The 26,746-nt window shown below is 53.2% G+C and overlaps 1 protein-coding gene across 2 annotated transcripts; it reads right to left on the reverse strand.

Annotated features, from left to right (window-relative positions):
- Positions 1-4,418: 4,418 nt before the first annotated feature.
- Positions 4,419-22,992, reverse strand: HIP1R (huntingtin interacting protein 1 related). Of its 2 annotated transcripts, none has more exons than XM_071572254.1 (32): positions 22,806-22,992; positions 17,831-17,894; positions 17,340-17,482; positions 16,947-17,003; positions 16,625-16,705; positions 16,432-16,508; positions 16,200-16,261; positions 15,007-15,147; positions 14,509-14,566; positions 14,344-14,419; positions 14,018-14,155; positions 13,862-13,920; positions 13,719-13,791; positions 13,222-13,405; positions 13,057-13,145; positions 12,699-12,815; positions 12,178-12,279; positions 11,745-11,939; positions 11,384-11,471; positions 11,022-11,108; positions 10,656-10,763; positions 10,161-10,297; positions 9,495-9,605; positions 9,284-9,342; positions 9,059-9,089; positions 8,872-8,934; positions 8,261-8,361; positions 7,491-7,596; positions 6,097-6,220; positions 5,947-6,008; positions 5,543-5,734; positions 4,419-5,454 (listed from the first exon to the last, which is right to left on the reverse strand). In XM_071572254.1, the coding sequence occupies exons 1-32, from the start codon at positions 22,896-22,898 to the stop codon at positions 5,407-5,409; spliced, it is 3,126 nt and encodes a 1,041-aa protein (XP_071428355.1). In that variant the 5' UTR covers positions 22,899-22,992; the 3' UTR covers positions 4,419-5,406. The 2 variants fall into 2 exon arrangements, with proteins under 2 accessions (XP_071428355.1, XP_071428354.1); XM_071572253.1 differs by having other exon boundaries at positions 11,384-11,531.
- Between the last annotated feature and the right edge of the window lie 3,754 nt (positions 22,993-26,746).

The following is a 26,746-nucleotide window of genomic DNA, read 5'->3' on the forward strand; positions in this document are numbered from 1 at the left end:
GCCCTGTTCCCTTTGTGGCTTCATTTAATCCCAGTGCAGTTACTCACATTAATGATTTTCAGTCCTAATGGTGGTTTTTCTGCAGCAACATAAACACAGTTGAAGGTGGATGTAGAACATAAATTTACAAGAAAATTACTTTAATTATTCATAGTAAATCTGTTGGCTGTGTTTTCAGGGACTGGGTACAGCAAGTCCCTGTTGTGTGTAGCTGATGCAGAATTGGTGTGCTCAGAGAAGGTTCTGCAACGAGGTAGGTGGGTTGTCTTGGCTGGCAGAATCCCTTTGGTTTTGTTTTAATTTCCTACAGTTAGTTGGAATAGTTGAAGCGTTTAGAATCTTCACTTGGAAAGGGAAAGAGCCACTTTATTAAGAGAGGAAAATCTTACATTACAGCCAAGTTAGGAGAAATGAGTCAAGCAGAGTTATTTGGGAACATGAGTCAGAGGGCAGAAAAGACCTGATGTCATTTTCTGTGATATCTGTCACTTAAATAGCGTGTGAAATAGAAATCCTGCTGCAGAATAACTGATGCTGTAGGGAAGAAAATCCCTTTTTTAATTGTTTCTTGATGCCTTCTGTTTGTGGTGGCTGCAGAGATTTGATCACCTGGTGCTGATGCAGAAATTGGAAGGTACAGATGAGGAAAACCTGCTGTGCTGACTCAGAGCAGGTGGGTGAGGGCAGGGGAAGGTGTTATGTAAAACCCTCAGCTCTTCAAAGAATTTGCACCAGCTCCACATGTTCCCAAACTGGGGTTTGGATGGTTCTTCCTCAGGAGATTGTTCCAGGTGGGATTGTTCCCAGTGCAAAGGAGAAGTCACCTGGTAGGGTCAGACCTTGCCAGGCCCTGCAGGCCCGCACAGATCCTTCCCCAGCCCTGGTTCCTGTAATTTGAGTCCTCCCTGGTTGTACATTAATCATCCCTCACCCCAGTCCTTTACAGCTTTGCCTGTTCACCTCTCCCAGACTTTGTCACTAGAAACAGGTCGTGTTGCTTTGGGGGTTTTTGAGATTTTTGCCTTGACTGAAAGTTTGGGGGCTCCTCACTGAGCCTGTGCCCCAGGACACCTTGTCCCTGGCAGCCCGTGCTGAACTCTCAGGCTCACCTGAAGCCAAAGCTCCACTTTCCCCCTACCTGCAGGACAAACCATGGGCTGCTGAGGCTGGAAACTTGCCAGTGCATACCTTGAACTCTGGATCCTGCTGGAAGCTGAGGGCTATTTTTAGTACTGTCTATTATTTCCAGCCTGCTCAAGGGTGTTATTTCTCCTCTCCCGTAGGTGAGGAGTAGGAATTATTTTTTTTCATTCAGAGGTAAAAAGTTTCACCATATATTCTAATTCCACACCTTGCTGTAGGCCCTTGAAGTTACACTTTATTCTGGCAACCACTGCTCAGGATGGGCTGATTTCTGAGAGTTCATTATTCCTGAAGGAAGCTGGTCCCATCCCAGGAGGGATGAGACTGGGAGAGGATGGGAGGTGACAAAGTGCCTCCAGTTCTCAGCACTGGACTGAGATCACCTGGTTCAGGAGAAAATGCTGATTGTGGAAAGATGTGGGGATGCCCTTTGGCCTGGGGGGTGTGCTGGTTGTCTCAGATGATGTGAGAGATGATCCAGGGGCACTCCGGCCCAACTTTGTATTTTTGTTTTGATTTAAACTTGCATACCCATGAGGCATTTGTTAAATGATTGTGTTAGTTGGTATTTCTGTATCTCCCAAGTCATTTTCCTGATTGGGCCATTCAGGGAATGCTGTCCCTAAATACAGAGCTGCCCACACTCATGTCCCTCATGCCAGGCAGGTTGGGCACAGCAGGGAAACCACCTGCCTTGCAAAGGGCTCTTCAAAACATACTTTTACAGAAGTTTTGGGGATTTTTTAAACCTGACTTCTTAAGAGTGTGTCCAAGCAGTTTTCCATTCGTGTGCTTCATTTCAATGCATGTTTTCCCCCCCTCAGTGATCTGAGAGACTTGTGTCAACTTTGCTCAACAGAGAGGCTGCTGCTGAACTTCAGCTGCTTCCTGTGCTCCTGTTCAAACTGCTCCGTGGAGCTTTGGCTGCTGAGGGAGCCACAGGGTGGGGACAGGAGGGTTCTGATAACAGGCTCTTTGGAAACCCCTTCAAACAAAGTGAATGGTACTTTACTAACCTCGGTGGAAGGGAGCAGAATGTAGTATTTCACAAATTGGTTATTTTCCATTGCTGCTCTTACAGGTACTGGGTAAAATTGGTGCTGGGAGCACATGGAGTGAACCATCTTCCTCTCTCCACAGACATAATAATGGTATTTAAAAGTCATTATCAAATTGGATCCTGCACAGCAGGACTCTTCAAGAAGTGTTAAAATAAACCTCTGTATACACAGTTTGCTGTTCTGATATTTTTGTCTGCCACAAATAGCAAACACTTTCCAAAAAAGCACAGGACTTAAGAAAATCTTAGATTGATTGGATGGGAAGCTTAATTTTGGTATAAAATATTAACTTAGATTACATTTCAAGTGGGGTTTGGACTTTATTTTTAATTTTGCTGCTATTTTTTGAGACTGTGTACATGCTGGCCTGGGTGGTTGTAAGTAAATCAGTGAGACAGCAGTGGGGGTAAACAAGTTACATTGATCCACAGCATCAATCTTAAAGCCACATTTTATTTTTTAATTCTTTAAACATTAAATATAGCAAATTTTTGAAACTCTAAACAGAGCTGTGGGTAGACTTCTGGTAGTGAGAGTTGAAAAGTTTGCATTCTTATCTAATCAGTTGTTTCCATGATGAAATGTGATGGTGTGAGTGGCTGGGTGACGTCAGTCTCGTAGCAAATATGTCTTTATCATTGTCTATAAATAGCCCTGGAGCTACTGCAGAAAGCACTTCCTTGAGAGAAAAGGGCTCTGAAAGAAACGAAACTCAGCAGGGAGCTGGCCCCTGTCACTGCTGTGTCATTGTCCCTGATGTGACAGCGGTCACAGGGGGACACGCTGCAGAACCCGCTCCAGGGGCTCCTGCTTCTCCACAGCCCCATGGAAAGGGGGGGAAGGATGTCAACCTTCAGGCTGGAGAGGATCTTGGCAGAACCTGCAGGATTAGACCAGCTGCTCAGCCTTGCCCAGCAACACCAGTTTCAACATCAGACCTTTCCATGGGAGTGCCCTTCCTGCAGCCAGTGAGTGGGAAAAGAGCAGTGGCACTCCTGGCACTGCCCACAGGGTTTGCTCACAGACCTGTAAAGGCTGTTTGTGACATGTGCCCTCGGAACTCTTAAACCATCATGAGACTGCTCTGTAACTAAAACAAATAATAAAATACACTATAAATGTGTTCTCTTGAGATAGGACCACTTGTACTGCCCCTTAACTGCTCCATGGCCTCCTGCCAACCACAGGGACAAAAAGCTGGGGGTTTTATTGGGGCTTTATGAAGTTTGACTGTATTTGTTTTTGAGGGTCACAAGGAGCAGGGTGTAAATGTTAATTATAGACTTCTTTTCTTCCAAAAAGACCCTCCCAAACCTTTTAAACACAGGGGAGCTGTGTCCACCCTGTTGTGGATGTTTGTGCCGAGCTCTGAATACTTCAGACTCCTCACTCCACTGGCACCAAGGGCTGCAGTGCCAGAGCCCCAGCCCAGCCCAGAATAAAGCAGGTGCCCCTTTGCCTGCAGGCTGGGGGGCTGCCCTGGCCAGGGGTGGGATGGCAGCTCTGATCCTGCCCCCAGAGTGCTTTCCATTTATTTAAGCTACTTCTTTTCACCAAGGCTGCCAGTGAGAGCCAGGAGTTCAGGGGCTGCTGTGCCCCAGGGAGCTGCTCATGCTGGGCTGGGGCTGGGCTGGCCCTTGTGCATGAGATCTATATAAAATATAGAAAATAGTATTATCATGTATTATATATAAATGCAATTATTATATATAATTGTTATATATAGTGTGTAATAGTATATACTATCAAATATGCAAAAATGCATATATAGTGAATATAAATAGAATTGTATTATAATCATTATTTATAATTATAATTACTATATAGTGCATAATTATATAAATACATAAAACAAGCAAAAATGTATATATGTGTGTTTGTATGTATAGGCACATGCAGAGCAATAAATACACATGGCTACATATACAGAGATAGGACTCTATTTATGTATGTGTGTATATATAAATATAAAAAAATATATAAAATATATTAAAAATATAAAAATACGTATGTGCGTGTATATATATACATGTATGTGTGTATACACACGCACACACACACACACATATATAATATTTAGCTAATTCCTTGAAGGCACTGCCCTGTCTTTCTCTGCCCCACAGCTCAGGGCCACTTTGCTGCCACCCCCAGGCCCCCCATGCCACAGCCCCAGCCCTGTCACCAACCCCCTCCCTGCCAGCAAGACAACACAAATGCATTTTAAATATTGCTCCTTTAATAATCTCCACCCTGGCAGTTGCTCCCAGGGAAGACACAGCTGACAGGGTTTGGGTTCTGCCCCCATATCTCCCCACACCCGAACTCCTTATTGCTGCACCTTCTTTGTCCCCTGGCTCCCAGAGGCCACGGTTAGATTAAACTCTGCTAATTATCTTAAATAGAAAACATAATGCAACTGATCCCTTGACATTGCTGTAGTAATAAAAAATAGAAAAGGAAAAAAAACCAAATAAAAATCCTTATTGCCAGTGTGTGTCAGTGACTGCTTTTCCCTTACAAAAGCCCTGCTCCCTTCCTGCCCAGGGCTGATCCCACGCCTGGAGTCAAGTGATGCCTCAGGCTGAAAAAGGGGGAGTTTAAAAAATGGCTGCAAGAAAAGCCCAACAGTTTCCTGCTGTAAAAACAATTCACAGTTCTTAGAAAGGGTCCGAGCAGTACAGTAGAGCTACATTTACTGAAAACTTCTAGTGCTGATAAAGTCTTTAAAAAAAAATAACCCAAACGAACCCCAAATTAAATTAAACCGGGAGAGCTGGTTGGGAGGTGAAGAAGAGGAGGAGGAGGAGGAGGAGGAGGAGGAGAAGAAAAAAAAAGGAGGAGGAGAAGGACAAAAAGGAGGAGGAGAAGGACAAAAAGGAGGAGGAGAAGGAAAAAAAGGAGGAGGAGAAGGAAAAAAAAAAGGAGGAGGAGAAGGAAAAAAAGGAGGAGGAGAAGGAAAAAAGGAGGAGGAGAAGGAAAAAAAGGAGGAGGAGGGCACTCTGCCCTGCCCGGGGAGCACAGGAGCCCCCCTGCTCTATGGATAGGAACCAGGACCAAAAAAACCCAACCCTAAAAATAAAATATATTCTTTAAAAACCCCATCCAGTTGGGGTTTTGTTGCAGGCCAGGCGCTGAGCAGACCCCGCGTGGGAAGGCACAGCAGCACAAAGGCATCGCGGTCCCAGGGACCCCCCGAGCCCCCCTAGACCTTCGCCCCAGGAGGGGGGCACGGGCCGGTGTCCCTCTGGGGCTGGAAGAGAAGGGCACAGAGCCAGGCATCAGCACCTGCTGGGCACACCCCCTTGCCCTGCCCCAGCCACCCCTCCCGCAGTGCCCACCTCGCCATGCCCGGGCTTCTGGGCGATGGGGGGTTTCTTGAGGATGCCGCGGCGCGGGGCCGGCGCTGGCCGGGGGTCCTCGGCATCGTCCACGGCATCACAGCCCCCAGCCAGGACGTAGTGCTGCTTCCTCAGCTCGCCCAGCCGCACCCGCTCGCCCTCCAGCCGCTTCTCCAGCTCCAGCACCTTCACCTGTGCCCCAACAGTCATGCTGGCACCCGTGATGGGGGCACAGGGGACCCTCCTTGCGCCCCAACAGCCACGCTGGCACCCGTGATGGGGGCAGAGGGGACCCTCCTTGCGCCCCAACAGCTGCACTGGCACCCATGCTGGGGGCACAGGGGACCACCTGGCGCGGGAATGAACCCATGTGTGGCTGCACCGCGTCCACCTCATGGCCCTACCTGTGTTTCCATCTCCTCCTTCTTCAGCTTGATGAGGGACATGCCCGAGAAGTCCATGGTGTCTGTGGAGGAGAGTCGGGCTGGTCTCTGAGTGCACCCTCAGTGGAGAGGGATGGACACCTCAGGATGTTGTCCTTGCAAAAGCCTCACCTTTCTCCTCAATCTGCTCCTGCCCTGACTTGGTGGAGGCCACCACGTTGGCCGCCTTCTCGTTGACGTTGCGGGAGCACTCCTGGAGCCGGGCCAGGTTCCGGCTGCTCTTGTCGGCTTTCACCTGCCAGGGGCACAGGGAGGGCTGGGGGAGCTGCCAGGCTTGGGGGTGCCCCGGGCACAGAGCCCCTGTCAGAGCCCAGGCACGTGGGTGGGAGGGATGGAAGGACAGATGGGGAGGTTTATCCCCAGTGATCCCATCACAGCCAGACAAGGTGAGCCCTGCAAAGCCCTTCAGCCCCAGGGCACCAAACCTGCTCTGCTCCCACCTGAGCCAAGCACACACCAAAGACATGGCCATATATTTATAACCATTTCATATTATATATAATAATACATATATATATGTATGTATATGTATATATACATATGTATATATGTGTGTATGTGTATATGTATATGTGTGTATATATGTCTGTCTGTATGTATATGTATATATAAAATATATATTTCACATAAATATATATAATATATATTATAAATTTTATATATATATAATTTATATATATTTAAAACTACTATATATCTAATTGCTATACTATTATATTATCTTACCATTAACTATATTATTTTATATATTATTTTAGTTATAAACATTTAATTAATTATAATAGATTTTATAATTTATAAGCAATATATTATAATATTTACATATAAATATACACAGCTCTATATATAAATTGTAATAGTTAAACCATGTAATCATATTAGAATCATAGGATATAAATATAATAATGCATTCTATATAACACATTGTTATATTTATTATTTTATTATCATATAATATATTGTATATTATGACACTGTTTATTATCATATGCTACTTTAATTGTAAAAATTATATAAATCTATTAAAAGGTGAATGCTCTGTTAATATGATGCTAATACAATATATTATGTATATTTAAAATATATATATGGGTTTGGGGTTTTTTTTAAACCCATGTGCTGCAAAAAGCCCTCTGGATTCTCCTCCCCTCCACCTGCATCCCTGTTTGCTCACTGAAACCTCTGCCCAACACTTTCATCCCCACCAACAGCGATGGTGGCAAAGACCTAAATCCACCACCCTCAATTCCAGCTCCTTTTTTAGGATTTCTTGTTAATTATTAACATTTCCTTTACATAATAAGACAGGAGGTTTTACACATCTTCCCTTTCACGGCAAGCCCCAGGTGTAGGAACATAAACCCGGTGAAGACACTCGGATTAAACCTGAGACTGAGTGGGCACAGGCAGCTCCGGGGGCTGCAGGATGGGCACTGCTGGGAGTGCTGGGGACAGAATGGCTGGTGGCCTGAGGGGCAGGCAGGGGGTCCTGCCGGGACACCCACCTTGGAGGCAGCAACCAGCTGGGCCGTGCTGGCGGCGATTTCGTGCGAGCAGACGATCAGCTCCTCGTACTTGCCCGTGTGCAGCACGACCCTGTCTGCCGACTCCCTGCGTTACAGCCAGAAGGGAGGTCGGGTTAGAGGCACCACAAAGCAAGTGCAGATTGTTTATCTCCTGCTAATACCCTCAGAAATCAGCACCAGACGTGGATCCAGCAGCTTTGTAATTATAGAATCACAGGATTGTTGAGATTGGAAAAGACCTCTGAGATCATCGAGTCCAACCACTATCAAAGCTCATTTACAAAGCAATTATCCAAAGCCATGATCCAGACGTCTTGGGCAGAGACAGGATTTTGTTTCCATAATGAAGTGGATGAGATCTTTAAAGCTTTGTCCAAAAGGTTCCCCACATTTCTGGCACAGGGATACCCTGCCCTGATCCCACCCATCCCATCCACAACCAGCAGAGCAGGAAGCAGGACATGGATTATTTGATTTCACATAGTGCAGACAGGGAAGAACTGGCATCCCTGGTTGGGTGACCGTGTGGTCCAACCCAGGTTATGATGCTCTATATGGAGTCAGCAACGAGCCACATGAGAATCCATAGGGAGTCAGCAAAGATGCTCCATAAGGAAATAGCAATGGTGCTCCATGACAGCTCAACAGTGGGATGCTTTGATTACTGGGGGGTGGAGAAGCAGGAGCCAGCCCTGGGGGAACACATGGGGCCATGTCCAAGAGGAACAGCCCGGTCTGGGGGTACCTACACGAGCTGGGTGGCTCCCCAGCCCACGGCCTTGGAGGCAGAGATCAGCCCTTCGGTCCAGCGTGAGTTCTTGGCGTAAAACTCCTGAGTTGTTGCTGCCCCCTGTTGTTACGAGAATATTACGGCCTGGATTAACTTCTGTCTAACATACAACAATATATAAATCTGTATAAAATACCCATATAAAGTATACTTCTGTCTAACATACAACAATATATAAATCTGTATAAAATACTCATATAAAGTATAACAACATATAAATTCGTATATAAAGCCATAAATCAAGGGGTCAACAGTATCTCTGTGCACTTAATGTTGCTCTTACTGACCTGCTTAAATAATTATCAAGAGAACCAGTGTTGGAGCCCCAGGCTGGGCTGGGTTTGGTTTAAACCACACAAGTTTGGGCCATCATCTTTAGATGGACAAGGTTTTGCAAGGGTAATAACAAAATGTGCAGAGAGCATGAGCAGCACATCTCCAGTGAGAGGCACTGCCAGCATGCTGCTAACATGGGAAACCAGGAAATCCAGAGTGTTTCTGCAAACTGGGGGAAATTCTCCTGCTGTGTTTCATGTGTGTGCAGAGAGATGAGTGTAGGGAAGGACTTACCCGGCCACTTTCTACTATCTCCTTCTGTAGGTTTGTAGATGTTGTTACAAGGAGTCTGATAGCCTGGAATGAAACAGGTTTTGGTGTTTGATGGGAGTTTTATAGAGAAGGATTGATGCTGCCAGTGGTGGGAAGTGACAGTTTTGAGCAGTCTTTGACAGTCCAGATGGGTTCCTGCAGTACTGACCTTCATTAGATCTGTGCAGGAGTTCAGAATCCTGCAGGAAAACAGGAGAAAAGTTCAGCATCCCCTGGTGGTGCATCCAGGGAAAGGGGGCTTTGGCCTCAGTTAGAACATGGGGCATTTTTGGAGCCCAGCCAGCCTGCTCTGGAGCAGAGCACACCCCAACAGGGTGTGGGCACAGGACACAATCCTGCCCGTGGCCATCACACGTCACCCCTCCAAACTCACCGTTCGTTCACTTCCAGCTTAACACCAGAGCTCTCGTTCCTGGCCTGGCTCATCATCTCCTGTTGGGAAACACAAGAGGAGGGACTGGATGCCACCTTTCTGTGAGGATGAGCAGGGTGGAGCAGTGATGGACAGTGAGCAGGGTGGAGCAGTGATGGACACTTTGCTGCCCCAAGGCACCAAAATGGCCCATCCTGCAGCTTCATCTCACCTCTATCCGCCTGACGGCTGCCTCGATTGCCTCTGAGGTGGAGGCCATCTCCTTCTCAACCATGTCCCCCAGCTCCTCTTGCCTGATGTCTAAGCTCTTGGGCCTCAGCTCCTGCCAGAGGAGGCAGCAGGCATCAGCAGGTTTTAGACAGAAGGGAGTATTTATAAGGAATAATTACAAACCAGGGTATCCACCTCCATTTTTATCCCTAAATAACTGAAGTTGCAGGAGCAGCACTCTGCAGCCTGCAAGGGTGAAGGCACATGTGCCACCAACTGGCAGCAAACATGGCACAGGGACCTCAGGGGCAAGAAATGCCCCAAATCAAGGTGACAAAACTCCATCACAGGAGAGGTTTTGGCTTCAGAGGGCTCTGGAGAGCTGACAGCCTGTGAATTAATAGTGGTGTATGGGCAAAGACTAGTAGTGGCTTCACGTGAGTATCTCAAAGTTGGGAATTTTTCATTGCACTGGGATTACTGGGCTGAAAGACTTCAGCTCATCTGAGGGTGAGGGGCTCTGGTCACCACCAGGAAGGCTCTCAGCACTCAGAAGCTGAGATGGCTCATGGAAAGCCCCAGAACCTGTGGGTAACCCCAAAGTGCTCAGTCCAGCCCCGCTGCCAGCCCTGGATGGGAAGGTGGGTGTGTGGGCTCCATGTCCTACCTGGGCCAGGTGCAGGACCCCCTGCAGTGCCCGCCGCACGTTCCCCAGCTCGGCATGGCCCAGCCTCTGCCTGTCCTTCAGCTCGCCCAGGTAGTGCAGGCTCTGCTGCCCACAGTCCCGGCACAGCTCTGTCAGCCCTGCAGAGAGGATGGGTCGGTGCCAGGCCCCTCGCTGGGCAAGGGGGCCCTCCAGCCCAGCCCTGCTTCCCTCCACTTCCTCCTCCCCTCATCTGTGGAGATGGCACTGAGCACCCACAGCACCCAGTGAATTTCTTCTAGAGGATTATAAATTAATTTCCAGGGGCAAAGTGATGTTCCTGGCTCAGGAAAGGGCACTGGAGAGGGCAGGGAGTGTCAGGAAGGGGAGCATGGAGAGCTTGGGGTATTGTGCTGTCCCTGGTAAAGATCTACCCCATATCCAGTCCATGGCAGAGGAAACTTTGGCACATCCCATGAGGACAATCCCCCCCCTCACCCCCTGCCCCTGTGCACTCACGATCAGCGTGGTCTGTGGGCGCCAGGTGGGACGTGGCACTGCCGTTCACGATGGTGTCAGCTGTGAGGTGGGCAAAGAGGGCCAGGGCCCCCACCAGCCCCGCGGCATCTGCCAGGAGAGCACAGGCTCAGGGACTGTCAGACACGTCCTGGGGGCTGCAGCCCCTCCTTGAAGGTGCTCAAGGGTCAACACAAGAGCTTGGAGATGTTGGTATTAACCCCTCCAGCTGGAACAAGCACATGGGAACCCACCACCCTCCCCACGTCCCTCTGTTACCAGGACATTGTCACTGCTCCCGGAGCAGCCTGGGGGTTGCTGATGTATGGAAACAAGAGCAAGCTGAAGCAATGCCCCAGCCCCAGGTACCTGCCATGGAGGCCACGTACTGCGCGTGCCCGCTCTCCAGGGCATCCGTGGACTCCAGCGCCGCCTGCGCCCGGCTCAGCAGGTAATCTGTAATGAATTCAGCTTCGTTAGCACGGCCAGGCTGAGGAGGGGCTCCACAAGCACGAGTTGGCACCACTGAGTGGAAGCCAAGACAGCCTGAGTTGTCATGGCTCTGGCTGGAGAGCAGCACTAAAACCTGAGCAAACAGTGCTGGGATGAGAGTTAAAAATCCACCCTGGGAAGTCTGACCTCAACTTACTCAGGCATGATGGAAAAAAAATGCCTTGGGAAAGCTGAGATACAACACCTTGGAGGGGGCAGGGATGGTGTCTCTGCCCTACCTGGGGAGCTGGTGCAGCGGATGTGCAGCGGGTCGTCCAGCTTGGCCACGGCGTCGCGGAGGATCTCCTCTGCCTCCCGCACCGTCTCCTGCAGGACACTGAACTGCTCGTCCAGCAGCTTCTGCTGCAAGTTCTGCTCCTGGGTGCTCTGTGAGGAACAGGTGAGTGGCACAGCTGGGACACAGCACTCCCATCACCACCATTTCCCTTAGACCCAAGCACCCCATTACTGCTGGTGCAAGTGACATCCCACTGGCTACGTCGGTGATGGCTCGGCTGAGCCCCCAACTGCTCGGCACCCCCCACACACATCTCACCCCAGCGAGTAGAGGGGCAGTGGGCTCTTCACACAGCACTGTACCTTCTCCAGGAGCTTGCCCTGGAGCTCTCGGATCTCCCTCGTGGCCTTGTCTGCCTCCTGGCTCAGCTGCAGCTCCTTCTCCTCCATGAGGCTGCGTGTGGACAGCAGCTCACACTCCTTCTCGCTCACGGACCGCCTCAGCACCTCCTTCTCGGCATGCAGGGCCTCCACCTGCGCACTGAGCTCCACACCCGCCTGCCATGGGGCCAGGACAGCCCTGTCACTCACTGTCACCACACTGTGAGCCCAGCACCTGGGGGGAGCTGAGGACATGCCCAGCTCATGTCACTGATGGGCTGGGCTCATGTTCAACTCTGCGATGGCTCCTTGTGCTGGTGCCAAACCACTGGCTCAAGCGGTGACAGGAGCATTGCCCTGCACAACCAGGGTTTGTGATGGGGTTTGGGCTCCCCCTGCTCCCCCAGCCCTGTACCTGCTTGGCCTGGCTGAGCGAGCGCTGCGCCTGGTCCAGCTCCTCCCGCCGGGCATCCAGCTCCTGCCGCAGCTGCTCCATCTGCACGCTCTGGTCTTCCAGCTGCAACCACAACACCAGCCCCTGCCAACACGCTCTGGCCCCGCTCGGCACGGGCACAGGGCCGGGATGGAGGGAGGAACCCATGCTTTGGGGGTTCTGGGGTGTCTTCTGGAAGGGCTCCTTTGCTCAGGATAGGAATTTTGGGAGCAGCCCCCAACTTGGGCCTCAGAGAATGAAAGCACCCAAATCCACCAATTTGCATTTTCTTGGAAGAAGAAAAGGCAGATTGGGGCAAAAGGGAATGAAACATGTATTAGACAATGCCTTCCTGATGCCAACTCCTTCCTGGATCAGGGACTGACATCAACAACCACCCCTACCCCTGCACCCAACTGTGCACAGCCACCATGTTTCCCAGGCTGGGAAGGGCTCAGTGCTGGCAGGAAAGCAGGGAAGGATCCAGAGCTGTGCCAGCTCACCTTCATCTCAGCCTCTCGCTTGACCTGCTCCACCTGAAATGCCAGCTGCTCCTTGACACGTGCCACCTCCTCCTGGCTCTGCTGTGTGACTGTCAGCTGCTTGGCGGTGTCAGCATTCTGTGTGGGGACACAGGGCTCACCAGGGACCCTCACCATGGTCCAAACAAACACTGGCTCAAGGGATAACTCCAAGACACCCTTCTCACAGCATCCAAAATGCTGACTGCCAGTGGGCAGGGATTCAAGGGGTGCCCCCCAGCTATGCTCAGAGTACAGGGTGATGGGACTGACACTGGGAGAACGGGGCAGGTGGTGGCAGAGGGACCAAGGCAGTGTCAGTGCCCGCACAGAGCATTACCTTCCTCAGGAGCTCGGCATGCGTGTTGATGAGCTCGCTGTGCTTCTCCTTCAGCTTGGTGTAGCGGATCTCGGTGGCACTGGCCTTCTCTACAGGGTGAGAAGCCCCTCACTCAGCAGCCGTGGCACAGGCAGGCCCTGGCCCAAGGCACTGCAGGGCACCTACTTTCGGCCTCGGCGCAGAGTCGCTGGGACCTGTCGCTGTCCTGCTTCACCCTCTGCAGCCTCTCCAGCTCATCCCGCAGCTGCTCGTTGTCCACCAGCGCCTTCTGCTTCTGCTTGCGCTGCTCCTCCACCTCTCCCTCCAGGCTGTTCACCTGTGCCTTGAGCTGTGTGATGTACCTCTGCGCCTGCAGGACACCAGGCACCGGGGCATGACCCTGCAGCCATGCCCTCCCCAACACCCCTGTTCAGGTGCCCCACTGTGACTTGGGCAGAGCAGCCACAGGATGCACAGGAAAGTTCTCCCTGCAGCTGCTCTGTCCCCTGCTCTGATAAAGTTGCTCATGACAGCAAGGGACAGGCCTCATGCCTCCAGCCCATCTCCATCAAGAGTCAGGTCCTGGCACTGGCAGAGATCCCAAAACACAGTGCTGGCTGTCAAGAACCTGCTCCTGCTCTATCCCATTTTCCCACACCAGCTATGCCCCAGGTGGGCTTTACCTCCAGTTTGATCTTCTCCATCTCTGCCCGGAGCGTGTCCAGCTCCTTCTTCAGGCTCTCAATCTGCGCATCCCTGCGGAGAAGGGCAGGTTGGTGCCACGTGGTAGCTGCCACTCCCCTCTGCCACCGCCAGACCCCCATACCTGTCATCCCACACGCCATTGGGTGGCCCGAAGGTTTGCTCAAACAGATCCGAGGTGATCTGGGCAACACAGAGGGTGCTGAGCTGAGCCAGGCACAGGTGCCTGTCCCCGCTGTCCCCCTGTCCCTGCGTTCCCAGCCCAGCCCTGTGTCCCCACCTGCGGCTCCGTGGTGGAAGTTGTGCTGATCTCAATTAGGTTCTCTGGCTCCTCGTCCTCAGGGGCTTCCTCGGGGATGACGACCACTGGCTTCACGTGCTCGGCCAGCGCGGACGCCCGCAAGAAGTTTGGGGGGCTCTGCAGGGACAAGAAGCTGTGGTGGCGTCGTGGGGGGCTTGGGAACCACAGCAGGGAGAGTGCCAGGGAAGGAAGGCAGCTGACAAGGCCAGCAGGTCCCTCTGAGTGTCCCCAAACCCATCCCTGGGGACATTCTGTGCGCCCTGAACCCAGAAGATCTTCAAAGCACCACAGGAATCCCACCATACCTCCGGCAGCCGAGGGATCTGGATGAGTCGCTTGAAGTACAGCATGTCAGATGCTTTCTTAAAGAAGTTTTTGAGGCTGGAGAGGAGGGAAAGACAAACAGTTCTCAGGGGCAGGGGCTTAGCAGGAGGGAGGGCACCCATTGCTCAACCTTGGCCACGGATTACCTGCGGAACTGATCATGGAAGCGATCCCGGTGGCCCTGCAGCGTGTCCACAGGCAGACCTGGGAAATGGGGACAGTTGGGACTGACCTGGGGCCGCACATGTATTCACATGCACCCAATGCCTTTGCTGCAAGAGCCAGTGGGGTAAAGGCCAGGTGGGAGCAGGATGGGAGTTGGGTATCCCAAATCCTGGCATAGAGACCAGGGATGTGGCACAGGGAGAGGCACGTGTGGGAACCCTGAAATACCCAGATAAGGCTACTGGTGCTGCACTGCCCAGCAATTCTGTGCAAGGGGCTGGCAGGCCAGGACACGTGAGTTTGCATTACTCAAGAACAAGTCCTTCTAAATCCTTTATCTGGAATGTCTACAAGGGATGGAGCAGGCCCTTAGAGCTCAGCTGGGATATGGAGACATGGCAATGGATGCTCCAACTGATCCCCAAATTCAGAGGGCCAACCCTGGAAAAGATCAGCACGGGGCACATCGTGGGACTCACAGGAGTGCAGCTTGAACATTAACTTGACAGAGTAGTGGTAGAGGTGGCTGCAGTCCTGGATGACCTGGATGAGGGGGGCCAGGCGGCACTGCACCGCCGACATCTGCGACACGGCCATCGACGTGTTCAGCTGCCTGAAAACTGAGGGGTTGAGCTCAGTGAGGTGCCAGCACCGTGTTTGCAGAGCCTCCTGCTCAGCTTGATCATTAACCACAGCCCACGTGGCTCTGCCAGGGCACAGGGACAACGCCAGGGCTCCTGCCCGTCTGTCCTGCCGAGCCAGGAACAACCCCCCTTCGAGCACCAAGAACACCCAAGGGGGCTGTGGTGGCAGAGAAATGGGGTGCTCAGTTCTGCCCTGACCCCAGAAAGGAAGGATTTAAATCCTGGGACACTGTCCTGGAGCTGATGCAAATAATGCAGCTGGGGCAAGCAAGAGGTTTTGCTCTGTTCTACTCAATCCTGTGAGGATCCAGGAGAGGATCCAGGGCAGGGGCCGAGCCCGCTGGCACCGCAGCCTCGTGTGCCCCTGCTCGGAAACAGATCCCTTCCCTTGGCAGGGATCCAGGCAGCATATCCACCCCAGCTCCTTCCCTGCTCAGCTTTAAAGTATTTATGAATATAAATTCTCGGTATAACTGGGTCAGGAGGAGAAGCGGGAGGTTGATGGGAGTCTCTCCTGCTGTGCCCTGTTTTCCAGGACAGCTCCGTGTTCCTGACTCTTCACAGAGGAAGAATCCACCACATTTCTAAGCCATCTAAAAATTCCTAGAGAAGGAAGCAAGTTGCAAACACCTCCAGCCCTCCCTGAAGGCATTTCAACGAGGGGAAATGAACCTTTAAAAAGAGGTACAGCCCCATCCTCTGCTTCTGGGGGGCAGAAAGGATTTGGGCAATGCACACGATTAAGGTGGTTATACCAAACAGAAATCAAAACGTATTTCAGAGCAGCACACTCTCCTGTGCTCAGGTGGGCTCAAACCGGCCACATTCCTTAAATATTTTCCTACAACTGCCTCTACAGAGCATCAACAGGGGAATCCAGCTGAGGAACAACCTCAGAAATCTCATGGGAGGAGGAGGAAGGACTTGTGCCTCCAACCTCAGCCTCCCGGAACTCCATTCCTGACCAAAGAGCGAAACTATTGCTCAAGAGCCCTGGGGCGAGCGGGAGGGCCCTGCCGCCTCCTCACCTGACTCTGACAGCTTCAGCTCACAGTCCAGGTAGTCAAACAGCTCAACCGTCAGCTGGAAGCTGCCAAAACAAACCAAAACTCCATCACTCCGTGCCAGGGACATCCCTACTCCAGCTGCTCGAGCTCACTGCGGCTCCCCGTGATGGCAAGAGCTCCGACTGGCACAAGTCTGGGGGTTTTGCTCCAGCATTTACACCCCTCACCACTCTGCCGGCGCCAGCACACTCACATGTTGTTCACATCCGTCCCCGCAGTCTTTTCCAGCACCTCATCCGACACTTCAAGTCCTGGGGGGAATTCGGGATGCTTTGGAAAAGGAAGGAAAAAGCATCAGTTGCTGCTGGCAGTGCTGGTGTGACACAGCCCCTGGCAAAGCCCTGTCCCCCTGGCACAGCAGGAGAGGAGGCAGCAGAAGGTCTCACCTTGACGTGGAAGGAGATCTTGGTGAGCAGCAGCCGTGTGTAGATGCTCACCAGCTGCCCATACCTGTCGTGCAAGTGGCCCTGGGGAGACAGGAGGGGACACATGGGCCACCTGGATCCAGCAGAGCCCAGATGCGCCAGTGAACCTGCACCAACCTACAGCTCTTGTGCCCTCCATTGTGGGCACAACCATTACCCAACGGGAGCAGAGACAATGGCTCATTTCAGGTGGTCCTTTAACCTCTGCACACCCACATTGTCACTGAGCATCCACCTCCAAACCCCCTGGGAGAGGCACAAACCTCCACTTTGCCCCACTCACCCACAGGTCTCCTGTTTCTCGGATGTTGCTGCGGTACCTCTGGCAGTCCTGGAGGACCTGGGGGCAAAAACAGGAGGGATGTGGCACAGTGGGGCTGGCACAGGGAGCACCCACCTGTCTGCCCTGACACTGGGCAAGAGGATGGACCCAACCCTCATGCCACTCCAGCTTTGGGAGAACTTCCAGCCTTCCAATGGCACCCAAAGGTTGGGGCTTTGCACAAAGGTTTCAAACGTGCAAAACAACAGATTGTCTCACAGCCTTATGGCCTGGGGAAGGTGGCTGGCACAGGGAAGGGAACCCACCCTCTGTGCAGAGGGACACCTCAAGAGGCAGAAATTCCCCACCCCCGCCCCAGTAAAGCAGGAGGGATGTTGCAGTGTGGACACTCACGTTGGGGTGTCCATCACGCAGGACCTTGTGCAGGACGTGGCAGAACTTCCAGCTGAGGATGGCGCTGCTGGGCAGGGGCAGCCCGATGGCGTAGGACCAGAAGGTGAACGCTCCCTTCTCGTGGTGTGTGCCCAGGATGATCCCTTCCCTGCAGTCAAGGCCAACTGGGACACATGGGGCAGGGCACAGGCTGGGCTGGGGACTCTTCTTGTTGCACACCCATTAAAAAGGCACAGAGATCACCAAGGTGATGCTCCACCCACTGAGAAGACCCCCAACGATATTTTTGGGTGCACCTCCCCTGCTGCAGAGCCCACCGGGGCCCTTGGCATTTTACTGCCCCAAAAAGCACTTCTCTTGTCTGCCTTTGCACTGACGGATGAACCTACATGATGCCACCCCTCACCAAGCTCTGTGTGGGTGTCCACCTCCCAACCCTCCATGGCCCCAAAGCCCTCCTGCCTCACCCCAGGGGCTGCTCCAAAGGATACGCCGGGCATGTTTCTCCTTCACCGGCGCTTCCTGGGTGTTTATGGCTTTGCTGATGCTGATGGCCTGCAAGAGGAAGGCAGAGCTGTTGTCACACACAGTGTGACCCCCATGGCTACCCTATCCCCCCCAGAGGGCAGTGCTGGTGCTTTGGGGGAATACCCTGAATTTCAGAACACATATGTCACCTCAAAGTCATTTGTAACACATCAGAATAGGCCTTTTTATCCTCCAACAAACCTCCCCATCCCCAGCAGGACCTGTGAGACAGACCCCTCCTGCCCCACCCCACCAGTGCTCCAGGCTGTCCCTGTCCCAGGAAACCAATTCTGGCATTTTTGCAGCCTGAACTCAGCGCCGTGCCCAGGGAACATTAAAGCACACACAGAGATGCCAAATTCCAGGGTTGTTTGTGGAATCACAAGGAGCCTTTGAACCAAGGGGAGAGTGGTTTGGGGTGCTTTTGGCAAACAGCACGTGGGGAAATGCAGCCCCCGAGCAAGGAGGGAGTGGCGGTCATGATGCCCAACTTGATGGAGCAAAAATCCAGAGCAATGTGATGAGCAGAGGAGGATTATCTACGTTTTGATGTGTTTGATCACAGGACACTTTGAATTATTCATTGATTCCAAAAGATGACCCCAGAGAGGGGTTGGTTGCATCTCCTGTGTGGTGATGGACTCTGAAACCAAGTTGCTGTGTTTGATGAGGGTCTTCCTCCTCCTCACCAGGTCCCTGCAGACTCAACTGAGCTGCTTCACCCTCGCAGCAGTGCTTGGACTGTGCCTGAGTCCATGAGCCCTCTGTCTCCAGCAGAGGAAAAAGGTCCCAGCAGGGAAGGCAGGAAGTGGCCTGGCCACCAGCACTCATGCCAGAAGAGAAACTCAGCCCCTCCCTGCAGCCCCACAGCCCTAAAACTTTATAAAAATCTCATCTGCTCTCCTGGGAAAAGCACTTGCTTCCATGTGGCTGCTTGTCCAGGGGCTCCTTCAAACTGAGATGCAGGGGGAACCTGATGCCAAGTTATCAAGTGCTCCTGACTTATGCAGGAGGAACCCAATGCTGGGCTGAAGGGGTGATGCCAAAGGTGTCAATGCATAAAATCGGTCCCACAAGGATCTAAAATAGCTGTGCCCATGAACTGGCCGTGACAGCAACAAACCCATCATGAATGCATCCCAAAAAGCGAGCCTGTTCCAAAACTGTCCCCCAGGTGCTGGGAAAAGGTCCTGGTTTTGCCTTTCCTGGTCTGGGAGAGCCCTGGTGTTACCCTGCCATGTGGGGCTGTAAAGCAGCAGTGCAGTTAAGCCGGTGACTTGTTGTAATCCTCTAATCCCAAAGGTTAACGAGCCTGGAGTGCCCGGGAACAGGCAACAGGCACTTGCAGCACAGCTGCCTCTGCTGAAGCATCTCCACAGCCACCTGAAAGCCTGGAGCTGGCAGGGAGGCTGTGCCAGCACCTCCAGCACAGCACCAAAGCAACGGGTCAGAGACAGAAAGGAAGGTTTGTCACAGACCAGGGAGCAACAAGCCCATAGCTTCATATGGTAGGGCTTGGAAATGCATCTTGCAGCAAGGAGCTGCTGAAGGGGTTACTGCATCTTACTGAGGTGCTTTGCATGGGGGGAGTGAGGTAGACACAGCTCCCAAATCTGGAGTTTTGCTGCCTGTCATAAGCAGAAGTAGCACAATGTGCTTGTCCCGACCCATCACGCTCATCCTGACCCATCTCACTCATCCTGACCCATCTCACCTGTGGGACCTGAGCCCCACAAGGTGGGAGGAGACACAGCTGGAAGGGAAAGGAAATATTGTCCCATATCCCCAGGGACAGAAGCTCAGCTGCTCAGTGGGATGGAACTAGGGCTGGGACCCCCTGGCCTGTCCCAAAACAGAGCAGTCATTCCCATTGGTGCTGGTGGTTTTATTGGGTTTATTGCCCTTAATCTCATTTCCAGCCCAACCAGCCAAAATTCAGCCCGGGAGCTGTTGGACAGGCTGGTTTCATCCTTGGTGATTCAGTGCAGAGGTTTCACTGAGCCATTTTATGTCCACAGGTGTTGGCCCCATGCAGGGGCAGCCCCAGCCCACCCACAGCACTGCCATGACACAGACCAACATGGTCCTAAATAAACCATGGGCACTGAACCAATGCCAATCCCTTGGCACTGCTGTGCCAGGTGTGCTTCCTCTGCCTCCAAAACCAGGCTGGTCAGGAGATCCACAAAAATGGGATGGTGTGACAGGGGATGGGCACAGGGTGATGATGCTGCAGCCCGAGACATGAGTGTCTTCAGGATGGCCCTGCTGGCTGCCTGGCACAGCCAGGCTGTGGGGGATGACTCTGAAATGGGGAGATTCACCCTTGACCCAACTTCCTGGGACACCACCAGCACATCTGGAGATGGGCAGGTCCCTGTTGTCACTGCAGGTGCACAACCAGCCTGGCCAAAACTTTGATGCAACCTTGTGGACTGTTCTGCCCCCAGAACCTGCCTGGCCACAGCTGTGGGAGCCCACAGGGGTGCAGCCATCCCTCCTCACTCCCAGCCCTCCCTCCCCACTCCTCCCTCCTCACTCCCAGCCCTCACTCCCAGCCCGCACGTACCAAGCTGGTGACTAAAGCCAGGATCAAAGCGCCCAAATGAAGGAGCACAGTTTACATCCACCCCTTCTTTCCAGGCTGCTTTTAATTAGGGCCAATCTGCCCGCCCACGGCTCCCCAAAGGCCTGGCATCCTGCAGGGCCATGATCCCCACCTGGCAGGGGGGTACCAGGTCCCACAGCAGGGAGAGACCTTCTGGCAGCAGATGCTGAGCTGGGAACCTCCCTGGCCAGGCAGCACGAGGGCTGTCAGAACAGCTCAGCTAAAAACTGCTGCTCTCCAGTTCCCTTCCTAACGCTGCTCTTTCCCAAATTACACCAAGAAAGCACCACCACTCGGCAGTCACACACAATGTAATCCTGGAGGTTCAGGAACTCGTTGGATTTTTAACCTTATTGTTTAAGAAAAGCAAAAAACTGGCAGCAGAAAAGGCAAGTTTTGCCTCCTGCCAGGCTGCCAAGCTGAGTGCCCGCTGAGGGATGGTGCTTCCTACTTCCCACGCACGGCTGTTCCAACGGGGATGTCTGAATCACCCCGGCACAAGAACTGGAAAAGCATTGCCAAGGAAAGCAGATGACCTGCACATCACCAACGAGCACCTGGCACCACATCAGGGTCAGCAATTCCCATCTGTACCCACAGGCATCACCCAGGCCCTCAGAGGGGAAAAGGTAATGGGCTCTGGATTCCTGCAGCATCCTTCTCCAGGACAGTAGGAATCCTGGAAGGATGTACCAGTGGAGTCCCTGTGACACAGAAGTGACCGGTGGCCGACTCCACAGCTGCTCTAATTAGAGGTAAAGGCAGCTCAATATCCATGTACTGACACTGAAACTGTTCTGCTGCCACTGAAGCACCACTATGGAAAACACACCAGCATAAAGCTCCCTTCAAACAGTTTTTCAGCAGTTGCTGGGAAAAAAGGGTCAGTTCTGGGTAGTAACTGACTGTCAGCCAGCGAGCCAGGGCTCATCGAGCCCAAAGCTCTACTGGAGAGCAACCACCTCCTTGCCCTGTACCTGGCTGTGCTCACGGCAACCCTGAGATGGAGAGAACTCGTAGCTGTGCACAGTTCCCACTGGAAAGCCCCAAATGCCCTGGCAGGGCCGGAGGAGGGTCACGTGCAGCCCCTGGGCGCAGGGGCAGCGCTGGCACCGCGGCTCTTTATCAGCGGTGCCCGCGGGACGATTGAAGGAGACGCGTCCAGAGGGAACCGGAATTGCCGGTTTTCTCGTGTTGCTCCCCAAACCCGGTGAGCTCCGTTTCCTCCCCAGCACCGTGACCCCGCGAGGCCTGGAATTCCCACCTGCCCTCGCCGGCGCTCTCCTGAGCCAAACCAGCCCAGGGGACAAGCAAGGACCAGCAAAGCAAAGGGGCGAAGGGACAAACATCTGCGGTGAATGCACAGCCCATCGAACCAGAGGGGCCGGAGGATGTGAGTGGAGGGTACTGTTATTTTTGCTGGGACAGCAGCAAGCCCGTCGCTCTGCCCATCCCTCTGTCCATCCCTGCCCACGCTGTTGGAGTGATTCATTTCCCACCAGCCATATGCCAGCCCCATCGGTGCCCGAGCATTGCCCACCCTGCGGGCACCACAGGGCTATGGACACTCCGGCCAAGCCGGACACGGCGGGGCACGACCACATTTGGGCTCGGCTTTAGCTCAGCCGCCCTCCGTGGGTTGACACTCCCCGATCCCCGGCGCCGCGGGGGCCGAGGGGAACCCTTCCCCCCGGTGCCAAGCATTGCCCGGTGTCGCTGTGGCCGGGCCCGTGACCCGGCAGGGACGCGGAGATGCCCATCTGGCTGGGGGGAGCCCCGGGGTGATGCTCCCGCCGACACCGGAAAACTTTCGCCGTGCGCTCCGGGCCGTGTTTACCTGAGATAAGGCCCGGAGGGTGGGGGGGGGGGGGCCCGCTGGCCGCGGGGACGGCGGGGCCGGACGGGACGGGACGGGAGGGGACGGGAGCGGCGGTGTCCACGCGGGACGGGGACGGTGCCGGTGTCGCGGCCGCGCCGGGAGGAAGCGGCGGGGCAGGTGGGGGCGGGGAGCCCGCACCGCACCGGTGCCGGGGACGGCCGGACACGGGGACGGACAGAGGGTCGGACAGAGGGACAGCGGCCGCGCCGTTCCACCGGGGGGGTCCCCGGAGCCCGGCGAGCACCCGCGCCCCGCATCCCGCATCCCGCATCCCATCCATCCCATCCCATGGCCCGGGAAGCCCTCGTATTCGGCGCGCCTCGAAACGATGCCTCGCGGAACGGACCAGGGCCAGGACCAGGACCAGGACCAGGACCAAGACCAGGACTAGAACCGGGACCGTGCCCGCCGCCGGTCCCGGGGCCCCGCCACCCCCTTCCGCCGCCCTTGCCTGGCTCTTGTCGAACTGCTCGCGCTCCGCCTCCAGGCTGTGCCCGCCGCGGCGGCTCAGCACCCGCGCCGGAACGCTCTTGATGCTGTTCATGGTGCGCGGGGCAGCGCGCTCGGCGCTCCGGGCCCCGCTCCGATCCCGCTCCGGCCACGGGGCCACCGGCACCGCCCCCCCCGCCCCGCCCCGCCCCGCCCGGCCCGGCCCCGCCCGGCCCGGCCCGGCCCGGCCCGGCCGCGCACTGCGCCGCGAGGGGCGCCCCTGCCGGCCGAGAGAGGAACTGCAGTCACCCCGCCCGCAGGTGCGACCCGCGGACACGGGGAGGGACACGGGGGGGGGGGACAAGGAGAGGGGACAGGAGGATGGGGGACACGGGGAGAGGACACGGGGGGGACACGGGGAGGGGGACAAGGAGAGGGGAAACGGGGAGGGGACATGGGGATGGGGATATGGGGATGGGGATATGGGGATGGGGACACGGGGGAGGGACACGGGGGGGGCACGGGGATGAGGACACGTGGAGGGGACACGGGGATGGGACAAGTGGAGAGGACACGGGGAGGGGAGGCACGTCCTGCAGCGACCTCCGAGGGCACCGCGGTGATTTCCCGGCTCAGGAAACACCGGGAACGGCGACAGACACGGCGGCGACCGTCCTTTGTCATTTGGGGCTGCCCATCCTCGCCCCTGCCCGATACACCCGCACACACGGCAGGGCGAGGGCTCGCAGCTCCATCGCCACCTTCTCCTGAGGAGAAGCGAAAAGGCCGCGGCTGAAAAGGAGCTTTGTCGTCTTTGATAACAATTCAGTTCGAGGATGCAACAGCAAAGGGCTCTCTGGAGTAACTGGGCTGCTTCCAGAAATAAGACACCGAGTTTGAAGTGTTTCTAGGCGAGCCTCAGAGTGTGGTCGATAGTGCAGTTGGGTTGTAAGTCACTTAGTGCTGAGTAAATTAACCCCAGTATTCCCCTCCTTCCCGTCACACAAATCCAGGGCAGCCCCGACAGAAAATCCTGCAGCTCTGCAGATCCTGGTTGCATTGCCTGAGCTCAGTTTTCTGTATTGATTTTAAAGCAAACTGTGGAGCATTTCAGACTCAAAGGGGGTTTAAACTCAGAATTCATCCACTAAACTCAAGCACATTTAAACCAGAGAGTGCAGCTCCTGCTTGGAAGTTCTACCCATTTCTCTGTAAAGCTGCTGGACAGTTTCAGGATGAACATCATGGTATTGTGGCTTTTTAGGGGGGATTTTTGTCATACCCACAGCAGGAGATTCTGAGGATGGGGCCTGGAAAGGTTCTGTGCAGGTAGAGGAATAAATGCACTGTAAAGGCTTGTGGAACCTTGAAAAGATCCAGAGCAGCTGAGCTCCCCTCTGTAGGGAGATGAAGAGTCTGGAGGACAGCAGGTCTGACCAGAATTGGTCAACTAATTCTGGGGCCTTCAGTCCCTGAAGGAAAGGGCTAATTAAAGAGAGAGCAGAAAATTCCATTAAAGAGTTAACCAGGGGAATCCACGGAGTGTTGTGTTTCACTGCAATTAATTGGTGGCACAGGATGGAGCCAGAGACTCCCTCCCTTGGCTGCCCCCACGCAGGAAAAACACTGGCACAGCACTGGGGACTGGGCACAGCACTGGGGACTGGGCACAGGTGTCCCAAACTGCCCCTGAGCCACACGGGACTGAGCAGCCCACTCGTGTCTGTGGGCAGGACCATCAGGAATTAAGCTCTGAACGTGTTGGACCGTGTGTTAAACAGGCAAGAAAGACACAGCAAAGTATCACCTTTATTATCTTACTTGATCTTTTAGTTAAAAAATAAGTTCCTATTGTGGTAACAGAATGTGTCTTGCACAGCAGGCAAAGATAAAAGCAGGTTAAATGCTAAAAAAGAGGTCTCATGATGCTTGGCTGCTGCTCCACAGTGCAAACAGAGCCCACACACATCTGATCCCACAAATTTGGTGGAAGAACCAGCTCCTGAGTGTGGAGAAGTTGTTCTGCCCACCTTCTGGGTGAAAGCTCTCCCATTTCAATTCATTTCCTAGTTCCTGCTTACAACATTAATTGGGAACTTCCTATAAACATTATTCATCTCCCTCCACAAGGCAAGAAGTCCAGGGCAAAAACAATACACTGACAAAAAGAAAAAAGAATGCTTGGCTGTGTCATATGCTATAAATATTTCTGAGCCTCCTTAAAAAAAAAAAAAGTAGTTCCTAGGTGGTAACAATTACACACTTCAGACTCTTAAAAGACAAGCCAGTGTTCAACCTGAGCTCTCAGCTACAAAAATAGCCTTGCTAATGTTGGCACAATTCTGTGTTTTATTTCAAGATAAAATGTATTCCTGCAGAGTCACATCTTTCTGCTACTTGTGGGTCTTTCAAACACTTAGAGAACCATGGAAAAAAATGAGGTAACTTTCCATTGTAGCTACTGGGTTGATGATCTTCAGTCCTCAAAATTATTTCTGTGTTGGAAATTTTTTCATTCATTTCAGAAAACAAAGATTTTTATTAAAAAGCAGGAACATTTCCTTTAAAAGGCAACCACATGTATGCCAATTTACTAAACACATTTTTACACTGTAAATAGAGCAGGAACACAGAGTTAAAATACAAAGAGGAGAAAGGTAAAAAAAGCACTTGACAGAAAGACAACAGTCTGAGGGCCACCAAAGGCGTGTTTGGAAATAAAACCTTTCCAGTTAGCTTTGTGAAAAGGAGTGATCTTTGTGCCCCTGGCCAGCCACTGAGTCACCATTTATGAGCAGTGCCACATGCTCTGGTGTCCAAGACTGAAACAGCCCTTTACTCCCTGCTTTCTTCGGGAGTTCTTCAACTCTCCCCCACCCAATCTCTCTCTAAAAGCAAAACAACTGACTGATGAGAATGGCTCAGCCAGGGAGGAAATGACCCTGATGTTTGTCAGTGCACCTGCCCTCAAATGGTTTCAAAGCAATTTTAAAACCAAACAAACACAACCCAAATCAATTCAATCACTGCTGTGTATGAAACTGCACCGACGAGCAGTTATTTCTGGACCTGCTACCGGCTCTGCTTCGGATTTAACTGCTCACAGCGATTCGGTGCCTTTTCCCACACAAAGAAAGCAGGAATGATGCATCAGGCAGTGCCCTGCAGAGTCACTAACTCTCGCCATGGGTGTACAGTGGCTTGTGGGTGCGTTTGTTCCAGCGGCTCTTTCTCACTTGGAGCAAAGGGGATTATTTGTGTAGGCTCAGCACACACTCCCCACTCTGCTGCCTCAGCACAGGGCTCAGCACTTTTGGGGATTTGCTCCTGAAACATCAGTGCTTTCAGGATGCAAGTCACAGTGTTGGCTTAGACCTCTAAAACCTCGGGCTGCTTTTACCTCGGGGCTCCTTTTAGGAAAAGGGCAGCTCTGCCCAGGAGCGTTTCAGCACTGCAGCCACTCAGCACCATCTCCTGCCAGTGCCCATCAGCTCCACAGAGCCCACGGATTGCGGGAGGAGACTCCGTGTCTGCTCAATGCAGAACAGCAGAGTGGAGAGCGCTACAAACCAGCCCCACTCCCAGGGCACAGAGGGTTTGGCTCCTCAGGGACTGCAGCTGGAATATCTGGGAGAGAACTGAGCACCTGTTCCCTGCTGGATCCCAGCTGATCCCCCTGAGAAACCCAGACAGCCACACAGCTCCACCCCCCAGCTGGCTGTGTGACACCTTCCCTCTGCAGGAGGGAGCTTGGGTTGTGTCAGCACTGGAAGATTTCTCCTTTTTTGCCACTTTTTCTCCTCACTGTTGCTGTTCTTACTCAGTTTCAAGTAGTGTTCAGGATTTAACCATATCTGGTTACTCTTTGTCCTCAGAACCAGACAATGTGGTGCCTATTTCAACCATCCAATCCACATCAGGAGAACAAATAATCAGAGAGGGAGAAATTTCCTGGTTCTAAAA

Source organism: Pithys albifrons, chromosome 17 (genome assembly GCF_047495875.1).
Source record: "Pithys albifrons albifrons isolate INPA30051 chromosome 17, PitAlb_v1, whole genome shotgun sequence".
NCBI classification, from domain to species: domain Eukaryota; kingdom Metazoa; phylum Chordata; class Aves; order Passeriformes; family Thamnophilidae; genus Pithys; species Pithys albifrons.